The 25,375-nt window shown below is 37.3% G+C and overlaps 2 protein-coding genes across 8 annotated transcripts in view; both read right to left on the bottom strand.

Moving 5' to 3' along the window:
- Positions 1–6,099: 6,099 nt before the first annotated feature.
- LOC105479590 (protein phosphatase 4 regulatory subunit 2) overlaps positions 6,100–25,375 on the bottom strand; it is a 73,982-nt gene continuing 54,706 nt past the window's right edge. For 6 of the 7 annotated variants that reach the window (XM_011737609.3, XM_071092083.1, XM_071092082.1 and 3 more), the window contains 6 exons: positions 16,138–16,231; positions 14,210–14,247; positions 11,531–11,605; positions 11,132–11,275; positions 10,166–10,455; positions 6,100–9,910 (listed from right to left, as the gene is read on the bottom strand). In XM_011737609.3, the coding sequence (XP_011735911.2) occupies positions 9,585–9,910; positions 10,166–10,455; positions 11,132–11,275; positions 11,531–11,605; positions 14,210–14,247; positions 16,138–16,231 (967 nt within the window). In that variant the 3' untranslated portion in view covers positions 6,100–9,584. Of the gene's footprint in view, positions 9,911–10,165; positions 10,456–11,131; positions 11,276–11,530; positions 11,606–12,510; positions 12,530–14,209; positions 14,248–16,137; positions 16,232–25,375 lie in introns of those variants that run through there. The other variant, XM_024792186.2, reaches the window with a different exon arrangement.
- On the bottom strand, positions 11,949–14,203 carry LOC139361999 (endogenous Bornavirus like nucleoprotein 2). Its single transcript, XM_071092089.1, has one exon. The coding sequence runs from the start codon at positions 13,181–13,183 to the stop codon at positions 12,365–12,367; it is 819 nt and encodes a 272-aa protein (XP_070948190.1). The 5' UTR covers positions 13,184–14,203; the 3' UTR covers positions 11,949–12,364.

The following is a 25,375-nucleotide window of genomic DNA, read 5'->3' as shown; positions in this document are numbered from 1 at the left end:
GAACGCTGGTTTTGTTGTCTCAGAAATCTCGATGCGTGAATCCCTGTGGCTGCTGCTGTTGCAAGAACGTATGCGAAGTTGGTCATCGCCGTTGATCCAATCGAGCTTATGTGCGTTGCTGACATAGCATACATATTGAAATTAACCACCACTGGAAATGTCTTTAGGAGGACTAAACTGACTCCACAGTTAGACAAAAAGTTAGCATGTCCTTCCAAAAGTCAAGGAAACAGAGCTGCAAGGAGTAACTTTGACATTAGGAGAGCATGTATTTGTCATTGTGAGGATGACTGAAATTTCGTATTTTCTTGCCAAGCCAAAACCAAGAGCTTTGCAGAGCTTAAGAGGGGAAAATACCCACAAATTTCCTTGGAAGAAATGAAAATGTCAAGCCAGGAGAGGCCGTTGTCACCGGACCATGCATTGTGCAGGCACGTGTCCTGTTTCAGTGGGCGGCTTATTTCCTTACTTTACATAAAATAATGGTGTATGTTACCATCTTAGATGACTGGGAATATAGCATGTGGTTTGCCTGCCAGATAAGGTTCCATTCTCACCTCCAACCACATCCCTAGGTGCAAGGCTGTCTATTTCACATTACCTAATAATTCGACAAAGAACACTTAAAAGTTTAATGACTTGTTCAATTGTTTTTTTCTTTTGAGAGGGAGCTGATTTCAAATGTCTCCATCTCAAACTGCTTGAACCGAGCCAGTAATAGTCACAAGTCAAAATACTATGAGATCACTTAGAGGGGGACTGTATACTAGTCTGGAGTTGGCAGACTAGTATACAGGGAATTGCTGGCATTTTGGAATACTCATTACTTTTAGTTATGGGAAGAAAAACTGAAAATTTTGGTTTATCTATACACTGAAAGACTATGAAGCTGTTAAGGTGACTAGGGCACTTTCTAGGTAGTGATTTGGAATATCACAAAACTCTAGTAAATGGGGAAGGAAAAAAAGACCAGGTGCATCTACCTCAGTGGGTTCAGTGTGCACTCACTATGAAAAGGGGAGTGGGGTAGGCTGTGCACGTTGGCTCATGCCTGTAATCCCAGCACTTTGGGAGGCCAAGGTGGGTGGATTACCTGAGGTCAGGAGTTCGAGACCAGCCTGACCAACATGGTGAAACCTGTCTCTACTAAAAAGACAAAAATTAGCCAGGTGTGGTAGCGGGCGTCTGTAGTCTCAGCTACTTGGGAGGCTGAGCAGGAGAATCGCTTGGACCTGGGAGGTGGAGGTTGTGATGAGCCAAGATCGTGCACTCTGGCCTGGGCAACAAGAACGAATCTCCATCTCAAAAAAAAAAAAAGAAAAGAAAAGGGGAGTGGGGGAGAGGGAGTGATGGCAACCTTGTGTTTGCCAGGGTACACAGTTATTTCTGGAAAGATACAGCACATTTTTTTTTTCTTTCTTTCTTTTTTTGGTGAGACGAGTCTTGCTGTCACCCAGGTTGGAGGATACAGGACATTTCTGCAAAATGCTTTTTTTTTTCTTTTGAGACAGGGTCTCACTCTGTCAGCCAGACTGAAGTACAGGGGCATGATCTCAGCTCACTGCAACCTCTGCCTCCTGGGTTCAAGTGATTCTTTGTGCCTCAGCCTCCTGATTAGCTGGGATTACAGGCACACACCACCATTCCTGGTTCATTTTTCTTGTATTTTTAGTAGAGACAGGGTTTCACCATGTTGGCCAGGCTGGTCTTGAACTCCTGACCTCAAATGATCCACCCACTTTGGTCTCTCAAAGTGCTGTGATTACAGGCATTAGCCACCACTCCCAGCCTGCAAAATGCTGTTTTTTGAACTCATTTGTAGGTAGGGCTTACTATCCACCAGTTAGTAATTGAAAGTGCATAAGTATGTTTCTTTCTAGTAGTTAATGGTTAATCCTTTTCTAATGGTTAATCCTCTTAACAGCCCTGTGAGGTAAGGGCCTCATCACCCTTATTCTACAGATGCACAGAGATCACACAGCCAGAAAATGGCAGAGCTGGGATTAAAACCCAAGGAATCTAGCTCCTTGTTCTGGAGCATTCTGCTCCGCTGTTAAGACTGGCCTGGGACATAGGGGAGAGGGGTGTAACCAAGGGATCTGGAAGCAAGGGTAGGAGAATGGAAATAGTATATACTATTTTGTTCTATTTGAATTTTTGTCAGGTGTAAACATTACCTTTTTTAAAAATAATTTTTAAATTAATGGAAAAACATGGGAGATCCATTTAGAAGGATCAGGTGAAAACAGATGGTGAAATACATGGAGCGTGAAACTAAGAGCTTGGGTTTGTTGTGAACGATGAGGAAGCTTTTTGGTGTTCTGAATGTGGGCAACTGGAAGCTGGAACTGGAAGTGGCTCTGAGAATCTTCAGCCACCAGGAATGGCTTCCTCTCTGCTGTCCACCTCCTCAGGGTCACCCTCCCCCTAATTCTACAAGCCCTCCAAGACTAGCCAGCACCTAAGCATAATGGATAACAACCATTGGGCTTTGGAGTCAGAGCCACTGATTCTCATTCTGACCCTCCACTTTTAAAGGGTCCCTGGGCAAGTTGCCTTTCTTCACCTTAAATATCTCATCCATAAAATGGGCCTAAGATTAAGCACCTCACAGGTTGATAGTATGGTTAAATTAGGTAATACATGATATGTGCTAAGGATAAAGTCAGGCATAAAGTAAGTGTTCAGTTAGTGCTTGCTATTATTATCCTAGCATTGACCAGGATTGAAATCTCAACTTTGATTCCAAAAAAACTGTTGTCTTCCCCAGGGACAGCCAGTATCTTCCCTCATCCCTTCATGTTTCTCCTTTCTCCCTTAAAAGAAATATCAGGTGCTGGACCAGATCTAGTTTATACCCATAGTCACTTAATGTTTCCAACAATCCTACCAGGTAGACTTAATTATACCCATTTTCCAGATGAGAAAACTAAGGGTCAAAGAAATATTGTAACTTACACAAGATGCCTCAGCTAGGAATGGTGAAGTTGTGACTTAACCCATATCATGCAACTCCCATGCCGCTCTCCTTTGCCCATTACACCATGCTACCTGATGGTCCTGCTCACCTAAGGCCAAGCAGAACCTGCCTCAGCTGAGAAGCCTTCCCAGACTGCCACAGCTGCACTAATATGACTCTTCTGTGCATCTATGCAAGTCACACACCAATTTTAGTTAAAATCTTGCATTATTTTCTTCAGGGTGACTGAATTCCTCAAATATGAAATTGGACTAAATCTACTCTCTTTAGCCCCCGAATACACAACTCATAGAAGTTGCTACCTAACAAGAGACATGCTTTTCTGCATCTGTATGTTGTGTGTACCTCTTCTTACCTCCCTTTGTTGGGATTAAGTGAAAGCTGATAGTCATCATTTCATGAAATTCCAAATGAATACTCAAACACCTGGAATTCTTTCTGTGCTCTGTTGTTTTTTAGAGGGAACTCATGAAATATACTGGAAAATTTTCCCTACCTCCTATACCTGGATACACTTCTAATATTCAATACAAAACCATTATGATAATGATCCCAAGACACTGCAAATTCTATTGCATTTTGAATCACCCAATATTGAGATACATTTATTTATGCTAAATCCCTGACTTTAAAATAACTGACATATTTGGCAAGCTGCTGGATCTTAACACACTTCCACCTTCAGAGTCTTTACTTGCACTGCCAGAGCTGTGGGACGGGCATTTTTGACAAACCCACAGTGGAAACTAACCCACGTATTTCAATAGAAATGTTACAATTGTTACATTTAACCACAGTAATACACTCACATGAAGGACTAAACAGCTTCTTACATAATAGCCTGAAAGTTAGCCACATTTTAAATAATTTAGATGAGAAATTGTATTCTGAGTTCCAATCAAGTAGCAATGTTTTCAGGTTGAAAGTAGGAAATTGCATGCATTCCTAAATACACATGGGAATTGTTAGTCACCAACTAAGCTTACCCTTCCATTCTGTAGCATTTCATGCAATGCAAAAAAACAAACAAACAAAAAAACCAGTATGATCCAAAATGAAGACAGAATACTGAATCCATATTTATCTCTCAAATTCTCAGCGACTATAGGCAGCATCAAAAGCCTCACAAGCCTACTCAACTGCAAACATTTCTTGCTGCAAGTATTACTGAATATCAAGTTCCATTACACCATGTCTAAAGCAGGACTTGGGTAATTTAATGATACGTCCCCCTGTGGCAGCACCTATCCCCTATTAATATGTGGGTGTGCTGTGCTTTCTATAGGTAAGGGGTAGCGGTCTCATTCACAGAAATTTCCTTTGTTAAGATGCTCACTTTCTGGTGATACCATCCAACTACCCACTGATTTCCTGGCAAGGGCATTCAACAGAATGTACTGCTCCCAATCCCACAAACCTAGTAGCAAAGTTGCAGGGGTGACCTTAGCACCCTTGAAGTGGGCAAAGTAGACACAGGATCGGTAAAACATAGGAATCTAAAGTAGGCTGTGGACCTACCACTTGCTTTCGATTTTGTTATCACTTGTCAAGCATGGGGCTAGCCTGTGAGGTTACAAAGATGAGTAAAACAGTGGGGTTGGCAGACTAGTATACAGGGAATTGGCTGGCATTTTGGAATATTCATTACTTTTAGTTATGGTAAGAAAAACTCTGCAAATGTACATATAAAACCTAGACCACAAACTCTACTGCTAAATTTTAAACTTAAAACATTCTGAAGAATAAAAGGGAATTGCATACTCTTCATTTTAAACAGGGAAGAGTTCACACAGCTTATTCCTAGCCAGTGGAAAAATCAGTCTTCCCATCATTAGCCCTGAACTATGTACTAGTTATACTATTCAGTAAATAAAATTGAGTTGGGGTAAGAGATCAAATATGAGAAGCTGAAAACTAAAAAATTCTTAAGGTTAGAAACACACTGACAAGTACTCTCCTTAGTTCAGAGCCACAGATCTTACCCTCTACTGAAGCTACTGCGCGATAATATGCCTAAGAGGGCCGGCCGTGGTGGCTCACGCCTGTAATCCCCGCACTGTGGGAGGCTGAGGCGGGCAGATCACCTGAGGTCAGGAGTTCAAGACCACCCTGGCCAACATGGTGACACCCCATCTCTACAAAAAAAAAAAATATATATATATATATATATACACACACACACACACACACACACACACGAAGATGAGGCAGGCATGGTGGTGCACGCCTGTAGTCCTAGCTACTCAGGAGGCCGAGACAGAATTGTCTGAACCCGGGAGGCGGTGGTTCCAGTGAGCTGAGACCGAGATCGTGCCACTGCACTCTAGCCTGGGCAACAGAGGAAGATTCCATTCCCCCCACCCCACCCCCCCAAAAAAAACCAAAAAACAGAAAAGGAGACCCAGAGTTGAAAACAGAACCCTCCTCTCCACTTCAGGTAATTCTACACTTCTTGCCATGTAGTTGCCTGAAGGTGGGATTTCGAAAATGATTTTTTTTTCGATTTGTTGCCCAGGCTGGAGTGCAGTGGTGCAATTTCAGCTCACTGCAACCTCTGCCTCCCAGGTTCAAGCAATTCTCCTGCCTCAGCCTCCTGAGTAGCTGGGATTACAGGTGCCCACCACCACACGCAGCTTTTTGTATTTTTAGTAGAGACGGGGTTTCATCATGTTGGCCTGGCTGGTCTCGAACTTCTGGCCTCAAGAGATCTACCTGCCTTGGCCTAAAATGCTGGGATTACAGGCGTGAGCCACTGCTCCCAGCCTTTAAAATGCTTAGCACAAATATTGTAAATATATACGTGCAAGCTAGTGCCAAATTACGGCAATGGAGAAACTTATTTATAAAGTCTGGATTTTGTTGACAATTAGCATGACTTGCCTGGCAAAGAACCACACCTGTCACATCAGATGCACCCTCTGCTGGAACACCTTGTCACCACATAAGAAACCGGGCTGTAACAAAGTCATGCATTAAGTTTCCTCAGTTGAGGATCTGAGGTGGGTGGTGGCACAGGGTAGGGTGGGGTGGGGTGGGGTGGGATGCAGTGAGGTGGGTGGGGGCGGCAGCAGGGTAAATAAACCATTACGGCACATAAAATAATTACACACATGAAAATATTCTAATTTATATTTTATTGCATTATGAAAATACATTTGGCAAAGTAATCTAGGCTCCAAGTTGAAATAAAAGAAAATTCTGAAGAGTGTACTGATTTTTAAAATGTGAAATAGATGTATTCTAACCAATACATACTAGCACTCTTATTAGGCCAAAACCCAGTAAACCTAATTTTTATAATTCCATATGAAATTACAAGGTGTTTTGCATTCATTCATTTTATGATTAGCACAAATCTTGAGAACTGACCCTCATTTTATCAAAACCAATGTTAAATTCCTATTCAGAAGACAATTTGAAACACCACCGAAAATTTTCAATTCCTTTGGTTTTATAAGTTGCATTTTCATCCTTACCATGTTACATTTTTTCATAATCAAACATTGTAGCAGCTTTAGATTCTGCCCAAGTACCTTTAAGTAAACTAGTATATTACATTTACATTATTTGAAAAATCGCTGATTTTACAAATGCAAAAATGCATAAATACATGCCTATCTACACCGGCAAAACAAAATACTCTGAATCTCAATGCTTTTAACAGGCCACACTTTCTGGCCGAGGATTTCTGGGATGCCTTTCCAAGCCACAAGGCCTGGCTGGCAATTTCACTGCTCCAAAACACACTTCTGAAAGATGTAGTTACAATAAACTCTAAGCAGGTTAAATTTATCTAATAATCAACATTTAAAATATGACATTTTCACTACTTTTGCTACATTTTTCAGAACTGAAAATATATATTTTTCAAAAATGTACAAGGATATTTTCACTTTTTAAAAGGGAAAAGTGCTAAAAACATAATACATCTCTCTCTCTCTCTTTCCTCATCAGAATCTTCAAATTTTTTTACATGTTGGGTTATAGTCTAAACAGGTAAACAGTCTAAACAGGTAAGTAATCTGCTCAAGGTCAGAAACAAAGTATCTTTAATCACTGAGGTCTCCATTCTTCATTTAGATCTTTTAACAGGACTTTGCTTGATGTACGTTAAGAAACATGCGTAAAATCAGACTTTTAAAAATTCGTAAGTGAATCAGTTATTATTAGAATTGACATTTTCATTAAGCAAAGTCTGTGTTAAGTGCACCTATGAATACTTGTGGAAATTTACTTCCAAATGGCCATCATTATCTAAAACCAGCTGAACAAGCTTTCCCAATTTAACTACAGAAGTATTCCACCTACCCTAAAGATATTCCATGAGCATTCTACAATTATCTGTATAAACAGCAACAAGTTTGATCTATGATCAACATATGAATATCTAATAAATATTAAAACTATTAAACTATAGATTAAACTGCAGATCTCTCATAGAGTTAAGTGATGTCATTTTGGTACATTCACCATTATTGTACTTTATTTAATAAAGAAATACATTTGCCCTTGCAAATACAGCAATTGCAAGTTTACAAATAAAACCACAGACCTCAAAGTCATAATGCTAAATCTTCAACTTGTAACCAACAAAAGTAAATCAATTTGTTTACAAATGGTCCATGGCACTACAATTAAAATAAAAAATATCAAAGGTCACAGGATCTTAGGTAGGTTTACTGACAATTTCATAAATATTCAAAAGAAAATCTCAAAATTTCTAAACTTAAATTTGCTTCATTGTAACATTTTTGAAAAAATTTTTAAAAATTTACATGTTTAATTTTTCTCCCCTCTTGGATATAGTAAATCAATATTCAGATTTTAACTATTAGACATAGTCATAAATATATCATCTAGCTGTTGTGAACTTGACAGTCAAGTCAGTCAGTAGTATACTATCCTACAAACATAAATGGATCCAAATAGTTTTGGTATTTATAGTCATGACGATTTAAGTAGTCAAAACGCAAAACTTGTGGTTGCCCCCCAAATCACCCAAAAGCATATGATACAGTGTCAGAAACTGTTTGCATCAGTTTTAGAAGCCCGTCTGTGTATTTCAGGTATCTGAAACTTTAAAAAAGGGGATTCTTCCATATTTTGATAAAAATGTACTCGAATATTTCATAACATTAATATTTATTGCTTTATATGAATACTGTATTGAAAGCCCAAGCATTCAGTTTACACACAGAAATTATACAATTATATACCGCTTCACAAAGGCAGTGAACACATTACATTCTACAAAATCTACTTTACAGAAATTTAAAAACTCTAAATATCAAAAGGTACAGTTGAAGAAACAGGTATAAATTTGGCAGCCAGTAATTTTGACAGGGAAGTTGCAGTTTGCATGACTTTAAATATGTAAATTTGAAAATATTGAATTTAGAGTAATCATTGTGCTTTGTGTTGATCTGAAAAATATAACACTGGCTGTCGAAGAAGCATGTTCAAAAATATTTAATTCACTCCAAAATGTCATACAAATTATGGTGGTTTCTATGCACCCCTAAAGCTTCAGTCATTTAGCTCAGGTACATACTAAAGTAATATATTAATTCTTCCAGTACAGTGGTGTTTCATACCATTGACATTTGCATACTCTAGAATAATTTAGAAAGACACGTGTAATATTCACAATGTTCAGAAAAGCAAGCAAAAGGTCAAGGAACCTGCTTGGTTCTTCTGAGATGGTCTCATATCAGCTTCATAAACATTCATTCTACAAAATAGTAAGCTAACATTTGAACACAATTTCCAAGATAAAGCATATTTTCTCATAAATAATGAAGTCTTTTTCTCAGGCACCTCAGAAGTATACAAAAGAATTTGAGTTTGAACAGATCTCTTGGAATGTGTTTAACCTGGTATTTCAACAGACTTAAGATTTCCAGGGTTTCATCACAAGGGCCAGATTTTATTTCAATTACTCAGAAGAGAAAGAAAATGTCTTCTGAAAGAGGTGAACTCAATCATTACCAATAGAAAAAGTATCCACTGTATTCATCTCTTATAGAAACAGAAAAATATAACATTTCCCCCCTTAGAATAATATATATATATGTATGTATATATGACTTAAAGTTCCATAGTACGTAGCCAAACAATAAAATCTGGAAACCAGCATGAAACCCTATAATTCACATGTTAAAATGTTGAAACTATGACCAAAATATGAAAACTGCTAGAGCTATCAGAAAGAGACAAGACAAAAAGCTTCTTGCATATGTATAAACTAAAAGTGATAATCTCAAAAAACTTTTCAAAATTATAATTACCTTCCAGTTTAAAAACTTTAATCCTAAATTAAAAAAAAAAAAAAAAATCTATACACAAACCACTGATTTGCCCAGACCAAAAAAAAGAAAGAAAAAAAGAAAGAAAGAAAAGTCAGCGGTAAGGTAAGCAGGACCCAGAGGAGCTGATATTCACAGTTCTTACATGTACAACTCTTTCAGGAATTATCCATAAAGTACTTTATTTTACAACCTGCTTCTCTTGTAAAACTAAAGGTCCACTTTATTACATAAAAGTTTTATACAGTGTTAAAACCAGAACTGTATGTAAAATACTGCATCTAAATGTTTCTAAATAGTTAGTCTTGTTCCATTGGTTCATCGGTGACTTCTGCGGCTTCATCATCATTTTCCATGGATGATTCTGAAAGAATCTCTCCAGTTTTACTGGAATTGGATCCTACTAATTCTTCTGTTTCACGGCAGTCAGAAGAACCACTACTTACAGGGCCTTCGTTTTCACCACCTTCAGAATGTAGTAAATCTTTCTCAGCTTGAGACACATCAGATTCCTCCATTTGATTATTTTCCTCAGAAGTCTCTTCATTCACAGTTAAGGCATCATCAGATTCTTTTTCTTGATTTTTTCTTTCTGGGATCATTTCTCTTGATGTCATAAAAGACTCTAAAAATAAGCAAATGTTGTTGTAGTTAAATTTTATTTTCAAAATACCTCCACAGTTAAGTTTCATGAATTCTGATATTCTATAGTTCAAATCACATCCCCTGAAATTCAGCAGCAACTACATACAGGTGGGAGAAAAGCCCAACATCAGCATTATAAGGAGTTCCATTATGTAAAATTCTTTCACGAAAAAAGTGAAGTACAAGAATTTGAGGATCTCCTTACTCCACCCTTTTACAGATGGTCTCTAAATACCTTCTTCTTCCTCTTCATCCTCTTCTTCATCCTCTTCTGTACAGTGCTGCCGGGTACAACGGCTTTCTTTGTCTTTATCCTGAGATGAAGATGATGCTTCTGTTTCTTCTACCATAACTGAAGAAATTTCACTGGAAGTTGTCTGACTGGCTGTTTCTCTGACTTCACTTTCTTTGTCAAACCTGAGTCTTTTTACCTCATGCCCCTCAGCTTCCACGGCATCTTCATCTGGATGTTTATTTTTCAAAGGGCTCACTGAGGAAACTTGTGATTCAGATGTCGAAGAGTCACTGTAAATGTTTTTTTAAAGTGTCATTAATAAGATTATTTTCCCCATCTTCTACATCCCCATTTTTAAGGTTAAATAATGTTTTAAATTGTATTTTAGTGTCAAAGTTAAATTATAACACCTGAGCAAAGAAAAATACAAGAGAATAATTTCAAGGTAACCTAAACTGTTTGATGAATAATTCCCAGGAGGACTCAGAAAAGCTGTATGACCTTTCTGTGCAATTCTCCAGTAAGTTAAATATTCTCCTACAATAAACCCACAAGTCTTCCATACACACATACTCTCTAAGTCCTCTCCCTCAATTAGTCTTCCTTCCCTTAAAATGATACAGAAAATTTGAAGATAAAAATAAAAGGTGTCCTTTTATGAACTACAGTGAGAAATGATTCACAAAACCAATTTATTTATAAAGATCTTTTCTCTTTTCAAGTAACTTTCAGAAATAACAAATAAAATGGATCATATCTACTTTACTTTTAGACCCTACATAAACAGTCTTCACAAAGTAGCAATTTTAAAGTCTTGTCTGTGTCCACCTTCAACATTTGCTACACCTGCAAAGAGAAGCCAGTGCTCCTATAAACTGCATGAAAACCTTGTTCTGTCCCTCAGAACTTATAGTGATAAGTCCTGATGAAATGTTAACTTTTAATAAATATAAAACACATACAAACCTGTGATTTTTCTCTTCATTTTGCTGCAAATTTGTCTCTTTGCTGTCTGTGCTCTCAGGCAACCCATTTGTTGTCATGGGGGCTGACAAAGAAACCTTTGGTCGATTAAGTGGCCTAGGTGTTCCAGGCCCATTTATATTAGACCTATAATAAGATAAATGAACATCATTTCTTATTTTTATAAAAAGTCATCCCTCTTAAGGTATGCTGATGTGAATATATCACAGAAGTATTTGCTGCAACTTTGTTTTCAGGTCCATGCCTTACCAAATTAACTAATTCTATGTAGTTCATCCTATAGTATCCATAAAATGCCCAATTTTTAGAAAGTACACTAAGCCTGCTACTCAAAATCAGGACAATGCAAAATCTGTAGGTATCAAAAATCTAGAATCTCACCTCTCAGTATAGCTTGGTGAATTTCCAGGAAACATAACACCATTCATTCGATTTAAACTATTGGAATTGTTTTTCCTATAAGAAAAGAAAATATACTTGTGGATGACTTGTTTTTTATTTTATTTTAGATGGAGTCTGGCTTTGTCACCCAAGCTGGAGTGCAGTGGTGCAATCTCGGCTCACTGCAACCTCCACTTCCCAGATTCAAGCGTTTCTTGTGCCTCAGCCTCCCAAGTAGCTGGGATTATAGGCGTGCGCTGCCACACCCGGCTAATTTTTGTATTTTTAGCAGAGACGGGGTTTTTTGCCATGTTGGCCAGGCTAGCCTGGAACTCATGACCTCAAGTGATCAGCCCACCTCGGTCTTCCAAAGTTTTGGGATTACAGGCGTAAACAACCACACCCCCTTTTTTAAAAAAAATAACAAGAATTAGTTCATGTTAAGAGTGCAAGGATCCATGATTCCACCCAATGCTCCCCGCTCAAGATCTTATGGGGTAGATGCCATTTGAAGCAAAGGGAGTGTGATGGTTGATCCTGTTATAACATCAGGAGCTTTAAATCCCGAAAATGTGGGGTTGCTCCTCTTGGGCCAGCAGTTTGCCGTTGCTGCTAAGTTTGGAAACATTTGTGGTGATAGCTGCCTAATAATGGGGTGGCAAAGTACACCCCCAAACTCAAAATATTTCCCCAATGTCTTTTTAACCATTGTTTTTTTCTCCTCAAAGACTGGGATCTCAGACACAATGGCAGGTAGAGCAATGAAGCCATCCATGCACTGATCTAGAAACATTCTCACAGCATAATAGGTTGTCATCTGTGCTTTCTTGGCAACTAACTTGACTTGCGTAGCTTGCGCAGAGGGGATTCAAACTCTCCAAAAAGAAATGTGAACATTAATTCTCCGACCCACGGTCTTGAGCTGATCCAGTCTATGGCTGATTCTGCATTGTAGCTCATTAGCAGATCAGCACTCTCACCATGTGAAAGTCTTCCAATAGATGCCATCATTGCCTTGAATCGTCTCTGAACTTGGAGACTGCTGGCGCAAATCTTATCACTTGATCCAGCGGCAACACCTATCAAAAGGTCACAGCAGTGGCGGAGAACTGATGACTTCTCAAGGGCAATAAAGTTAAGCATATCTTTGAATCCGCTAGCACAAGGAGTATCCATTTCCTTGTTCTTGTTCTCAACCACAATATTAGACCTCTTGCTCACAGCAACACTCAGTGATGTCTCGTGTAACCCACCAAATATAAAACACAAGAATACTAAACTGGGGGTCACGGGGTGGAAATGAGATTTATGTGCCGGGTCTAGCATAGACTTGGCTGCTTTTTTAATGTCCTTAACATCCCCAATGCTGGGTTGGGGTTCCAATGCATCCAGTGGATACTGTCTGCTTTTCCCGGATAGCTCAAAACTTCCTTGAAGGTCAGGGAGCCCACTCCTGTCCATTGCGTCATCTGTTGGGCTGCTGGTCTGTGAGTCCTTTCTTAGATGAGACATTGTGGGTGATTGGTTCCGACTTAATTCTTTCATTTTGGTAAGAATCATGGGTCTAAAAGATCTTTTGTAAGATCTGTCACAGACCCAAACAAAAAGACTGTGAGAATTAACACAGGCATACAATTTAAGAAAAGAATCCATTATTAGTCACTATGACTTGACTCTGCACTTCTTTACCATTTTTCCAAAATACCTCACACTCATTAGGAAAACAAAACATATTCTGTTCATAAAGGAAATTTTTATCATATATATATATATTTTTTAATAGTTTTTCTGTCAAGAAATATAGTATGGGATTATTTTAGTATCTTATTTAGCAACGTAAGTATATTCTTGAGAACATTCTAAAAACAAATTGGGCTGGGTGTGGGGGGTTCACACCGGTAATCTCAGCACTTTGGGAGGCTAAGGTGGGAGGATCACGTAAGCCCCCAAGAGTTTAAGGCTGCAGAGAGCTACGATCACTCATCACTGCAGTCCAGCCTGGGTAACTCAGTAGTCTATGAAAGCAGAGTCAGATTAACCTTAAACCAATGGTTCTCAGCAGGGGACAACCTCCCCTCTCTGCCTTTCACATCTCCAGGGGACATTTGGCAATGTCTAAAGATATTTGGAGGGGAACACTACTGGCATAAATGAGTAGAGGTCAAGGACACTGCTAAACCTCTTATAATCCCCAGGACACCCACTCACAATAGAATTATCTGCACAAAATGTCCATAGTTCCAGGGTTGAGAAATTGTGTCCAAATTTAATTCTTACTTTGCCATATATAAATCTTGACAACTGGAAATATTTTCCATCATAAAGAGAAAAGCCATCAAGTAACTATTCCAAACATGGGAATTATGCCCTAGAGATACCCTGGAAAGGCATCTAGAATGGCATCTCAGGGACATAGGTGCCACCACAGTATGGAAATCCAACAATGTTAAAATTACAGTAAATCACCAATCGTTTTAATCCAAATCTCTTTACCAGAAAAAACATACAGATGATGTTATCAGTAATATTCTACTTTGGGGACTGAATGGTAGGTTCACAAGTATGTTATCACACTTAATTACATATAAAATTCAGTCTGTTTTAAGAATAATGTATTAGAAGCAATAAAATGATTAAATATAGTAAATAATATACTAGAAATAGAAAAAATATACTTACTCTGAAGAAGGATAAACACAGCTAACAACCATCACATTCTGCAATAACAAAAATCAGTGATTTAGTATGAAGAAAAGTACAACATAAAGTTTAATCATTTGTTTCTAAAATCACTCTGGTGGGTTAAATTTCCATTGATTCTAATTTTGCTAATGAAGGAAAATAAATGGTTAAAAATGAAAACTGGTAAAACAAAAACTAAAACAATTACAAAGGACCAAAAGAGAATATCCTACTCAGCCACTGATTTTTTTTCCTACTTATTTTTTGTCCTAGTTATTCTAGACCCCTAACATCATATACTATATGCAGTAGAGGAACTAAGCTCAGATGGAATCAACAAAGATGTTGAGAGATTGAAGTACTTAGGACACATGTAATTGATTTTCCTTACAAAGCAACACCCAATCCACAGCCTGTTATGTTGCATCATATATCCCACAGAAAGACTCAAACCTTTTTTGTAATATATTTATATGATCTTCCTGGTAAAAATAACTTTACTAATATTCAGTGTTCGCTGAAAGTTTATTATGAGTCACAGTAAGTGTTCTGCATTTAATCCCCTTCATAGCCCTATTATTAACCACATTTTACAGAGGAGAAAACTAACTGGCCCAAGGTCACACAACTATGAAGCACTGCAACCCTGATTTAAAGGCAGGGCACCTGATATGACTACTGTAACATATTGCTTCTTTATCCAAAGATCTCAAAAATGTAATTATTACAACTCCTGGAGCTGAAAAATAAGTACTGATGAGCCATCTCAGTTTCCTGGCCTTTGGGGATATTATTCAATTGAGTGTACAGAGGATCAACAAAATATATTAATCCAGTATGGCCTCAAGAACTATTGTAAATCACTATGTAATGGTTTTTGATTCCTGTTCCCAGGATAAAATAAAGTGAATTTGAACCAGATCCTTAAATGAACACTGAAGTGTTTTTGGACCAATCATCAACTGAAAATTAGAACCCATTAGTCCAATCTTGGTTCTCACAGGGCTCCTTCATTTTTCACTCAAGACAAGTCAGTATCTTACTTTTCATTCCCTTAAATACCTTGAGTCTTTGTTCTTCACACCATTTCCTTCTTTTTTTTCTTTTTTTTTCCTGAGACAAGAGTCTCGCTTTGTTGCCCAGGCTGGAGTGCAACGGTGCCATCTCAGCTCACTGCAACCTGCGCCTCCTAGGTTCAAGCAATTCTCCTACCTCAGCCTCCTGAGTAGCTAGGTTTACAAGTGTGCACCACCACGCCCGGTTAGTTTTTGTATTTTTTGCAGAGACAGGGTTTCACCATGTTCGCCAGGCTGGTCTCGAACTCCTGACCTCGTGATTCACCCACCTCAGCCTCCCAAAATGCTGGGATTACAGGCATGAGCCACCGCACCAGGCCCACACCATTTCTTTTATTCAGAATACCCTTCCCTTATTCTAACACTCCCTCAACCCCCTCCACACACAAACATTAATGTTTATCTCTAAATCTGACCTGCATGTTTCTACTCAATACCTCATTTACATGCTTGGCACCAACAAGTTTCCCAAGTTATGTACCTCTGAACTCCAGAATTGGGAAAATGAATTCCATGGGTAAGTTTATAAAACGCTCTATAAAGTTAAAATAGCAATTATAACTTCTCAGAACCTTTAATAAGTTGATGTACACTATGAATTTCCAAGAAATAATAAGCTGCTTTCCCCCAAACTTCAATGATCAACACACAAACCCTCCTCTACCCGCTCCTATTAAATTTCTCCGTAAAACATAGAATGCAATTTGGAAAACAATTTGGGAAACTCAAGGTAGGCTAGAAAACATATTTCAAGAAGTGGTACCTGAAACGGATCTTACTCAATGTTCTTTTCTGAAATAAAAGCTATTACACCACAGCATAATATAATTCCAATAATAAAATAAATACCTTTTCTACTCCTCTGAGAAATTTGTCTGTTCCTGTATAGTTTCTCCTTGGATCCGTTAACAATTCACATAGTCGCTGAATAGTAAAAGGGATACTGCAAAAAAATATAATTTTACAGTGTGAGATCACTGATAATCAAGAGAACTAGGAACATTATTTCTTTTGCTAGGTAAAGCTGTATCTACTCACCCATGTGTTAAGCTACAAAAGAAAATGCTATAATAGGGAAATAAACGGATGAGTCTTTTAAAAGTAGACAATAAAATAAGCATACCTTTCTATTTAACAAAAAACCAACTCTCCCTTCCTTTAAAAAGCAGTAAAGGCAGGCGGGGAGAGGTGAATGGCTAATGGGTACAAAAATATAGTTAGGCCGGGCGCGGTGGCTCAAGCCTGTAATCCCAGCACTTTGGGAGGCCGAGACGGGGGGATCACGAGGTCAGGAGATCGAGACCATCCTGGCGAACACGGTGAAACCCTGTCTCAACTAAAAAATACAAAAAACTAGCCGGGCGAGGTGGCGGGCGTCTGTAGTCCCAGCTACTTGGGAGGCTGAGGCAGGAGAATGGCGTGAACCGGGAGGCGGAGCTTGCAGTGAGCTGAGATCCGGCCACTGCACTCCAGCCTGGGCGACAGAGCGAGACTCCGTCTCCAAAAAATAAATAAATAAATAAATAAATAAATAAATAAATAAATAAATATAGTTAGATAGAATGAATAAGATCTAGTATTTAATAGTACAACAGGTTGACAACAATAATTTATTGTACATTTTAAAATAACTAAGAGTATAAGTGAACTGTTTGTAACACAAAGCACACATAAATGCTTGAGGTGATGGACACCCCATTTACCCTGATGTGATTACGCATTGTATGCCTGTATCCAAATATCTCATGTACCCCATAAACATATAAACCTACTATTTACTCACGGAATTTTTTTTAAAGCAACTTAGAACACCCAAAATCAACAGAAAGCTTCAAAGCTGAGGAAAAAATTGTTATGTAATATTCTAAATCCTGATAATTTGATTTGTGTTACAACAGAAGAAACACAAATAATAATCAAGCTGGGGTTTATTTAATATAGAAAATTTTCCTCAAGTATTCTTCTGCACTGAAAGGTTTCTTTAAAATGTTCACACAAAACCACAAATAAAGTATTTTAAATGCGGTTCTGCTCCATTATTACAATTTCATATATAATCTACACGTTTAATCCAACTTAAAATATACACAACAATATTTATTTAACTTTACCGAATACTTTCACTATACTTCAATTTTTGCTTGATCGTAGTAAATACAAAACTGATATAAGTTGGAACTAAAATCATTTTATAAATATTTTTAAGTTTTGAGCTCATGTAGCTATTAGCATTCATAAGTATTACAAACTGAACAGAACAGCAGTTATGAGCACGAGGTATGACAAATGCAGCTAAGAAGTACAAACATAAATCTTCAGACTTCAGTGTCTGCCATACCAATCTATTTATTCTCTTTAATGAAAAGAATTATAAAGCCTCAAATTAATAGTTAACATTCACAAAGGTCTTCACTTTTTATAGGCAGTGTGACACAGAATTTTCTTCCACCACAAGGTATATCAGCTAGTGAGTTATAATGCCAGAACTCAAACCCAGTCTAACTTCAAATCTCATGTCCTTTCCACTGTACCACACATACTTTACAAAATTATAGTTGTTTATTTTCTAACTGGATAAACTACATTTGGTTCTAATATTCTTTCTGTCAATGCTATTCTTATGTTCAAAGTATAACGTGCAAAAAATTCTGAAGATGCTTAAAGTACATGTTATTGATAGGAGAACAAATGTTTTTAGATAAATTTGAGAGTCCAAGAATCAATCTTTTGTCTCAAACCTAAAATCGAATCCAAACCTAAAAGTGAGAAAACCGTTTTACCAAAAGACAAGGCACAGAATAAAAGATTCAATGTTTGCCTGAAAACACAAACATTCAGAAGCAACTAGAAATTGCTCTGGGTTTCTGAGGAAGAATACTTTTTTGCTTTTGAAAATCTACTCAGAGTGAAGTATAATGTCAAAACGAAGAATCCCTTTAAATGGGGAAGTACAAAGCACACCAACAGCATTATTAATTATGAAACAATAAGCTTACACATCTTCTGTTTCATTCCTATAAAGACAACACATAATTGGAAATCTATAGCTAATACACAAAACTCCACTTTTAAAACGTTTAAGCATTTTCCGCATGTATAACAAACAGTGTCAGTTTCTCAACTGTCTGTCCATGAAACCCAGTATCATCGTGGACTTCGGAATGTTAGTGGTATAACTCACCTTAGCTCCTCTTCTAGTTCACTGCTCTTCAAACCTTACACACACACCACATCTAATCTATTTTCCTCATTAATCACCCCATAGTGACACTGTAATTAAAAGTTTATTATTCAAAATATACAAAATCGCACCAACAGTTTGGGTATTCAACAAGTGTTTGGGTATTCAAATAGTACTTAACTGAAAAATACTGTCTAGTCGTTATGCTTTTTCTTCCAACTAAAATTCTTTCCCACATTAAAACCTAATGTTTTCTCACTAATTAAAATTACTTTTAACAGATGAGTATTTTAAAACTTCTTGTTTAACAACATTTACACTGAATGTTTTGGCTAATTTTCTTTAGAAATCTAAGTTAAATTGTAGCCAATTATTAATATTTTATGTGTTGGTTAATATTAATACTGCTTTGGGAGGGGGGGTATGTGTTTACATAGCAATGCTAGCAATAACAGCCTATGATAAAATGAGTTTAAGTTCTTAGACAATTTCAGAAACTTTTTTCAAATGACTGTTATTTCAAAAAGTAAAAGAAGCTTTTAAAAGTCATTTTATCAAGTATCCAATAGATGGCACTGAAATGTCACACAACACTTCCTTTTCTCACATGACAGTCTAAAACCCAACCAAACACTTCCTGCAAATCAATGTATCTACTGGAAATATTAGCATGATAAATGAATGTAACAACAGCATTGAAAGGTCTTTTACATACACACTGTACTTTTAAACTTATTCCATACATATAAGAGCCTATTATAAACTAGAAATACCAACCTTGCTCAACAGCACAGTGGAAAGACATGTAAACAATTACAATTACAGTAATAAATAACAACGTTGTATAGAAAGTGCCATGGAGACAGAATAAACTGTACGCCAAGCTTAGTAGGCAAGACATGGGGAAAACAATTTGAGGTAGGCCTCTAAAAGGAGGCACAAGAATAAACCAGATAAGCCAGTACAAAATGAATGCATTTGGTATGAGTATATGAAAGCTCTGCTCTCTGATACTCATCCATTAGACATAGCATACAAAATAGTTTATTCTAACTTCTGAAAATATTAAGACTTTTTCCACACCTACTAAGAAAAGCAAATTTAAACACACATGCCACTCATTCTCAATGAAAAGTCTGAACTGAAATCCTTAAATTTGGTGGGGAGTGGTGACCAGATGTTCATTAGCAAAGGTATACTGTAAAACAAAAAGCTTTGGGCCAGGCACAGTGAGGCAGGCGGATCCCCTGAGGTCAGGAGTTCAAAACCAGCCTGGCCTATAGTCCCAGCTACTCGAGAGGCTGAAGCAAAAGAATTGCTTGAACCCGGGCAGTGGAGGTTACAGGTTGCAGTGAGCCGAGATCGAGTCACTACACTCCAGCCTGGGTGATAGAGAGATTGTCTCAAATTTAAAAAAAAAAAAAAAAGCAGCATCTGGCTTTACTCTGCAGATATATCATCTGATTTATTCATGGTAAAATGGAAAACTAAGAAGATAGAAGGAACTGAAAAAAGGACATGACTAGATAGCAGCCCAAATTTTTAAAAACTGTGCCTACAACATCCAGTAACATTTTTTTAAACCCTCACACACACATTAAGGATCCACCTTTGCTAAATATATACATATTTTAACACACACACACCACACACACACACACACACACACACACACACACACGTATGTTACCCCACTAGGAGACCTTACTCAAACCAAATTTACCTAAGTCTTCATGGGTCTTATGAGTCTTGTCTGAAAACAAGGGTTCTAAACAAGTACACTTTAAAGATTATCATGACGACTAAATATGACATAATGTATATGGCGTATTAAATCATCTAACAGTGCCTAAAATATTTTAGAAAGCTCAATAAATCTTGGTTCTTATTGTCATCATTCCGTCTACTCTTTGACAGAGATTGTGGGAAGGCACAAATGGTCCAAAGACCAACAAAACCAAAAGTACAGCTCTGTCTTTAAAAATATTCCCCTTAATTCCAAGGAAAACAACTAACCCTAATTAATAGGATCGTACATTTTACCTTATATATCTTAATTTGAATGCAAGCTGTCCCAATTTATTTATTTATTTATTTTTAAGCAGAAGTCTTGTACACCTAAAAGCTACGGAAATTCAAATACCAAGAAAGTTGCTGAATATCAGGGAAAGACATCTCAACATAAAGTAGCAATTCAATGCTATTTTTTTAAAAAATAAAATTTAAGTCGTAAGGCTAAACACTAAAGAAATAATATCCTAAGTATGTATTTTAACCTAAATTTCTATAAAAGTACTAAGTTGAAAAGAAGGCACTCAAAAAATAAGTGCACACTTCATTCAGACTCTAAGAAAATCAGTTAACTATCTTAACTTTATATTATATAAGCAATTTTTCAACATGAAAAAGACAAAGGAAGGTAACATGTAGCACAGAGGCTATTGGAGTAAAAAGCTAAAGAAATGACCATAAAAATCCAACATCCCACTAAAAAAAAAAGTCAAAACAGTCATTCACTTTCGTTTTACCCATGTATATGTAGATTTTACTGTCTTTTCTGACTAAATGACATTAGTGATGTCTTAGTTAACATAAATACTGATTTAAACTTAACCAACTTCATGGAAACTAATATCTCTATTATCAAAGACTGAATAAGTTCATAATTTTGTTTACACCTACAAAGTCTTACAAAAGTCAGAAATACCATTAGAATAATGTGATATTAGCTTTACTTGAAGCAATATGCTCTTTCTGTACTCAGGCTTTAATATTTACATAAACATACACATTCATAAATATTTATATTTACGAATTTTGGGTTAACGACTGCTGCAGACACTAGTTTACTTACATCATTGGGGTTCCTTATCATTATTAAAAGAGGCGAAATTAGCCGGGGGCAGTGGCTCACACCTGTAATCCCAGCACTCTGGGGGGCCAAGGCGGGTGCATTACCTGAGGTCAGAAGTTTGAGACCAGCCTGGCCAACATGGCGAAACCCCGTCTCTACTAAAAATACAAAAATTAGCCAGGCGTGGTTGATGCACACCTGTAATCCCAGCTACTCAGGTGCCTGCAGCAGGAGAATTGCTTAAACCCAGGCAACAGAGCAACACTCTGTCCCCACCAAAAAAAATTCATACACATATAATTTTAAGCCTCAAATCAAATGACAGATTTCACTTATTTTTTGAGATGGTGTCTCGCTCTGTCACCCATGCCGGAGTGCAGCGGCACAATCTCGGCTCACTGCAACCTCTGCCTCCTTGGTTTAAGCGATTCTCTTGCCTCAGCTTCCCAGAGTAGCTGGGACTACAGGCACTTGCCAGCACACCCGACTAATTGTTTGTATTTTTAGTAGAGATGGGGTTTCACCATGTTAGCAAGGATGGTCTCGATCTCCTGACCTTGTGATCTGCCTGCCTCAGCCTCCCAAAATGCTGAGATTACAGGCATGAGCCACCACGCCTGGCTAATTTGCCTCTTTTAATAATAATAAGGAACCCCAATGATGTAAGTAAACTAAAGTCTGCACCACTCCTTAACCCAAAATTCATCTATAGCAATTGTCAAAACTTTTAACAAAGTTAATCATCTCTTGGAGTTCCTATAGTATGAATTGTTATTTTATTTGCATTAAATATAACTAGCAAGAAAACGTTAATTAACTTCTGTTATTTTCAATTTTTAAGTTTATTAAAGAGAGTATCACATCAAGCCATGTTACCACTAGACAAGACCAGGTGGGGAACAGTAAGGAGGGGTGGTTACATAATAATGCCAATTCTCAAGTAATTATCCTAAGAGAAAGAAAGGGGGTAAAGAAAAAACAAGTAGGGGTGGGTGGGTGTGGGTTTGTGTGAGAGAGACAGAAATCTGCCACAAATAAGTACATTTTAACTAATATACTCAACAAACACTGACACAAATAATTAACAGCACAACCACCTATTTTCCCCAGTCAATTAGGGAGCACAAAAATCAGGAAGCAATAAAGTGGATCAACAGTGTCAGACAAAAAAGTAATAAATGGCTAAAGAACCATTCTCTCAGTCCCCAAATTATCTGGAGCTAACCGTAAAGCAAACCACACACAAACTGAAAATCAAATGGCGGTTATGTTTTATTCTACAATCCAGATTTTGGAGTACAAAAGTCTCATATATAACTTTAAAAGATCACGAGCAATACTCTCAGCTGTGACTGACTGTACTTGCCTAACAGATGATATAAAGATTATTAGGTATCAAAAAGGTTTCCACTTTCCAGACCTCCTCATAAATATATAAGAACGCTATTTTAGTCTACTATTCACAGAGTGAGGAGGTGGCCTACTTCAGAGAGGTCTTAGAGATAACAGCATTGACAAGAAAGGGTCAAGACTTGAGAGATTAATTTACTTTTATATTCATTATTCTTTCATTTTGAAAAATTCAGAGAACATAAAATGGTATCTTTTAAAACTTCCAGGAATGTAACTTACACACTCTCTATTCCTCAAAATGCCTCTTCGTGTATATGCCATTATAGGAATGAACCATTACCTATTAGCAATTCCTAAATTATATTCATGGTCTCTGTAATAGGAAGAGGATTTTCATAAATGGCCCTGGTTTGAGTAAACCCGTATACTGTTTTTTATTATAATCCCAATCAGAGGGCATAAAATGGTCTTTTAATTGACCATTTCATTAAAATTTTTAGTTTCGTTCATTTTAATTTTTGGTGTTTCTCAAACTGTAACTTCAGTTTTGGAGAGTAGCTATAATCCATCTTTTATGAAATTTTAAAGTTCCAAAGTAATTTTAAAAGACAAGAAAATGACCAAAAAAAAAAAAAAAAGAAAAAAAGAAATTAAGCATTCCACTGTGATTCTTCTATGCCTCAATACACAAAATACAGATATAAATACACTTTTATTCTTTTATTCTTTTTTTCTAGTGCCCAGTTACTCAATATTTATTCTTTTCTTTACTCATTCATCCATCCATCCATGCATCTAGTCAATCCATACTTGTCTGTTTGAGAACCTACTATATTCAGGCACTCACTCTTCTAGGCCTTGTTTGGAAAAGCCTGTTACCCCAGCTCTCCAGAAGCTTATAGTTCAGGATATCAAGTAAACAAATGCATGGACAATTTCCACTTCAAAGAGGGAAAAACTTGTACTCTGGCCGGGCGCAATGGCTCACGCCTATAATCCCAGCACTTTGGGAGGCCAAGGCAGGCAGATCACAAGGTCAGGAGATTGAGACCATCCTGGCTAACACGGTGAAACCCTGTCTCTACTAAAAATACAAAAAAATCAGCCGGGCGTGGTGGCAGGCGCCTATAGTCCCAGCTACTCTGGAGGCTGAGGCAGGAGAATGGCATGAACCTGGGAGGCAGAAGTTGCAGAGAGCTGAGATTGCGCCACTGCACTCCAGCCTGGGTGACAAGAGTGTCTCAAAAAACAAACAAAAAACCCCACTTGTACTGTGATAATACACTAAAATAATTTATAAAATGGATAATCTTTCTTATAGCAAAATACTAGGAAGCATTTAATATAAAACTTTCACAAATTAAAAGCAAAAATAACAAAAACTTACCAATAAGAAAATTAGCAAAAGAAAGCCAAAAGAGGATATAAAGGGCAATTCACAGAAAGGCTGTAAGTACATAAAAAGATGTTCCATTTCACTTGCAACCAAAGAAACACAAATATAGACACATATAGAGTACTGAAGAATTACAGTATCTGCACTTACTACAAATGAAAAAAGCATCAACAACCACATTTTGCTAAGTCAATTTTGCAGTATTGATAAACTGAAAATTAAGTGTTCATAAGCTAAACTAGCAATTACATTTCTACAAATTAAAAAAAGCAACAATGTGGCCGGGTGTGGTGGCTCACGCCTGTAATCCCAGCACTTTGGGAGGCCAAGGTGGGAGGATCACCTGAGGTCAGGAATTCGAGATCAGCCTGACCAACATGGAGAAACCCCATCTCTACTAAAAACACAAAAATTAGCTGGGCATGGTGGCACATGCCTGTAATCCCAGCTACTCAGGAGGCTGAGACAGGAGAATCCCTTGAATCCAGGAGGGGGAGGGTGCGGTGAGCCAAGATCGCTCCATTGCAGCCTGGGCAACAAAAGCAAAACTCCACCTCAAAAAAAAGAGGCAACAATCTATACATATATTCAAAACATGACATTCATCAACAAAACATATGTGGAAGGATGCTCACTACAAGCACTGCTCGTTAACAGCCAAAAAAATAAATGCCTACCATCAATCAGGACAGGCAAATAAAAACTTATAATCTACTCACATAATAGAAAGCAATGCAGCCATTTCAAATAAATAAAAAGATAGCTTTAAATGTACTAATATAGACATGTTGAAGCTTCTCTAAAAGGAAATTACAACTAGCATATAGCATGATTCTACTTTCATTCTTTATGTACTTCTGTAACACTGGGGATCTTTTTAAAAGCATAAACATACACCACTTTTGTAATTTAAAGATAATCTATTACAAATTGGGGGGAGGAATGTATAAGAATGGACAAACCCTCAAACTGGTGGAAAACCAACAAAATGTTACTTCTTAGTAAATATTTTTAAAAACTGTATATATAAAATGCAAAAATTGAAAATTTTAGACGTTTCAACATACCCATATATTAAAATACAGACAAAAAAAGTAAATTAAAAATAGAAAAATCTTAATGTATCACTGATTAAATAAGACTTAGATTCTGCCTGCTCAGAAAAAGTGATTCATAAACTGCCATTCTGAAAAATCAGATTTAAAAAATAGAAGTTCGGGCCAGGTACAGTGGCTCATGCTTGTAATCCCAGCACTTTGGGACACTGAGGCAGGTAGATCACTTGAGGTCAGGAGTTCCAGAC

Source organism: Macaca nemestrina, chromosome 2, assembly GCF_043159975.1.
Source record: "Macaca nemestrina isolate mMacNem1 chromosome 2, mMacNem.hap1, whole genome shotgun sequence".
NCBI lineage: Eukaryota > Metazoa > Chordata > Mammalia > Primates > Cercopithecidae > Macaca > Macaca nemestrina.
This window is presented reverse-complemented; position numbering and strand designations above follow the sequence as displayed.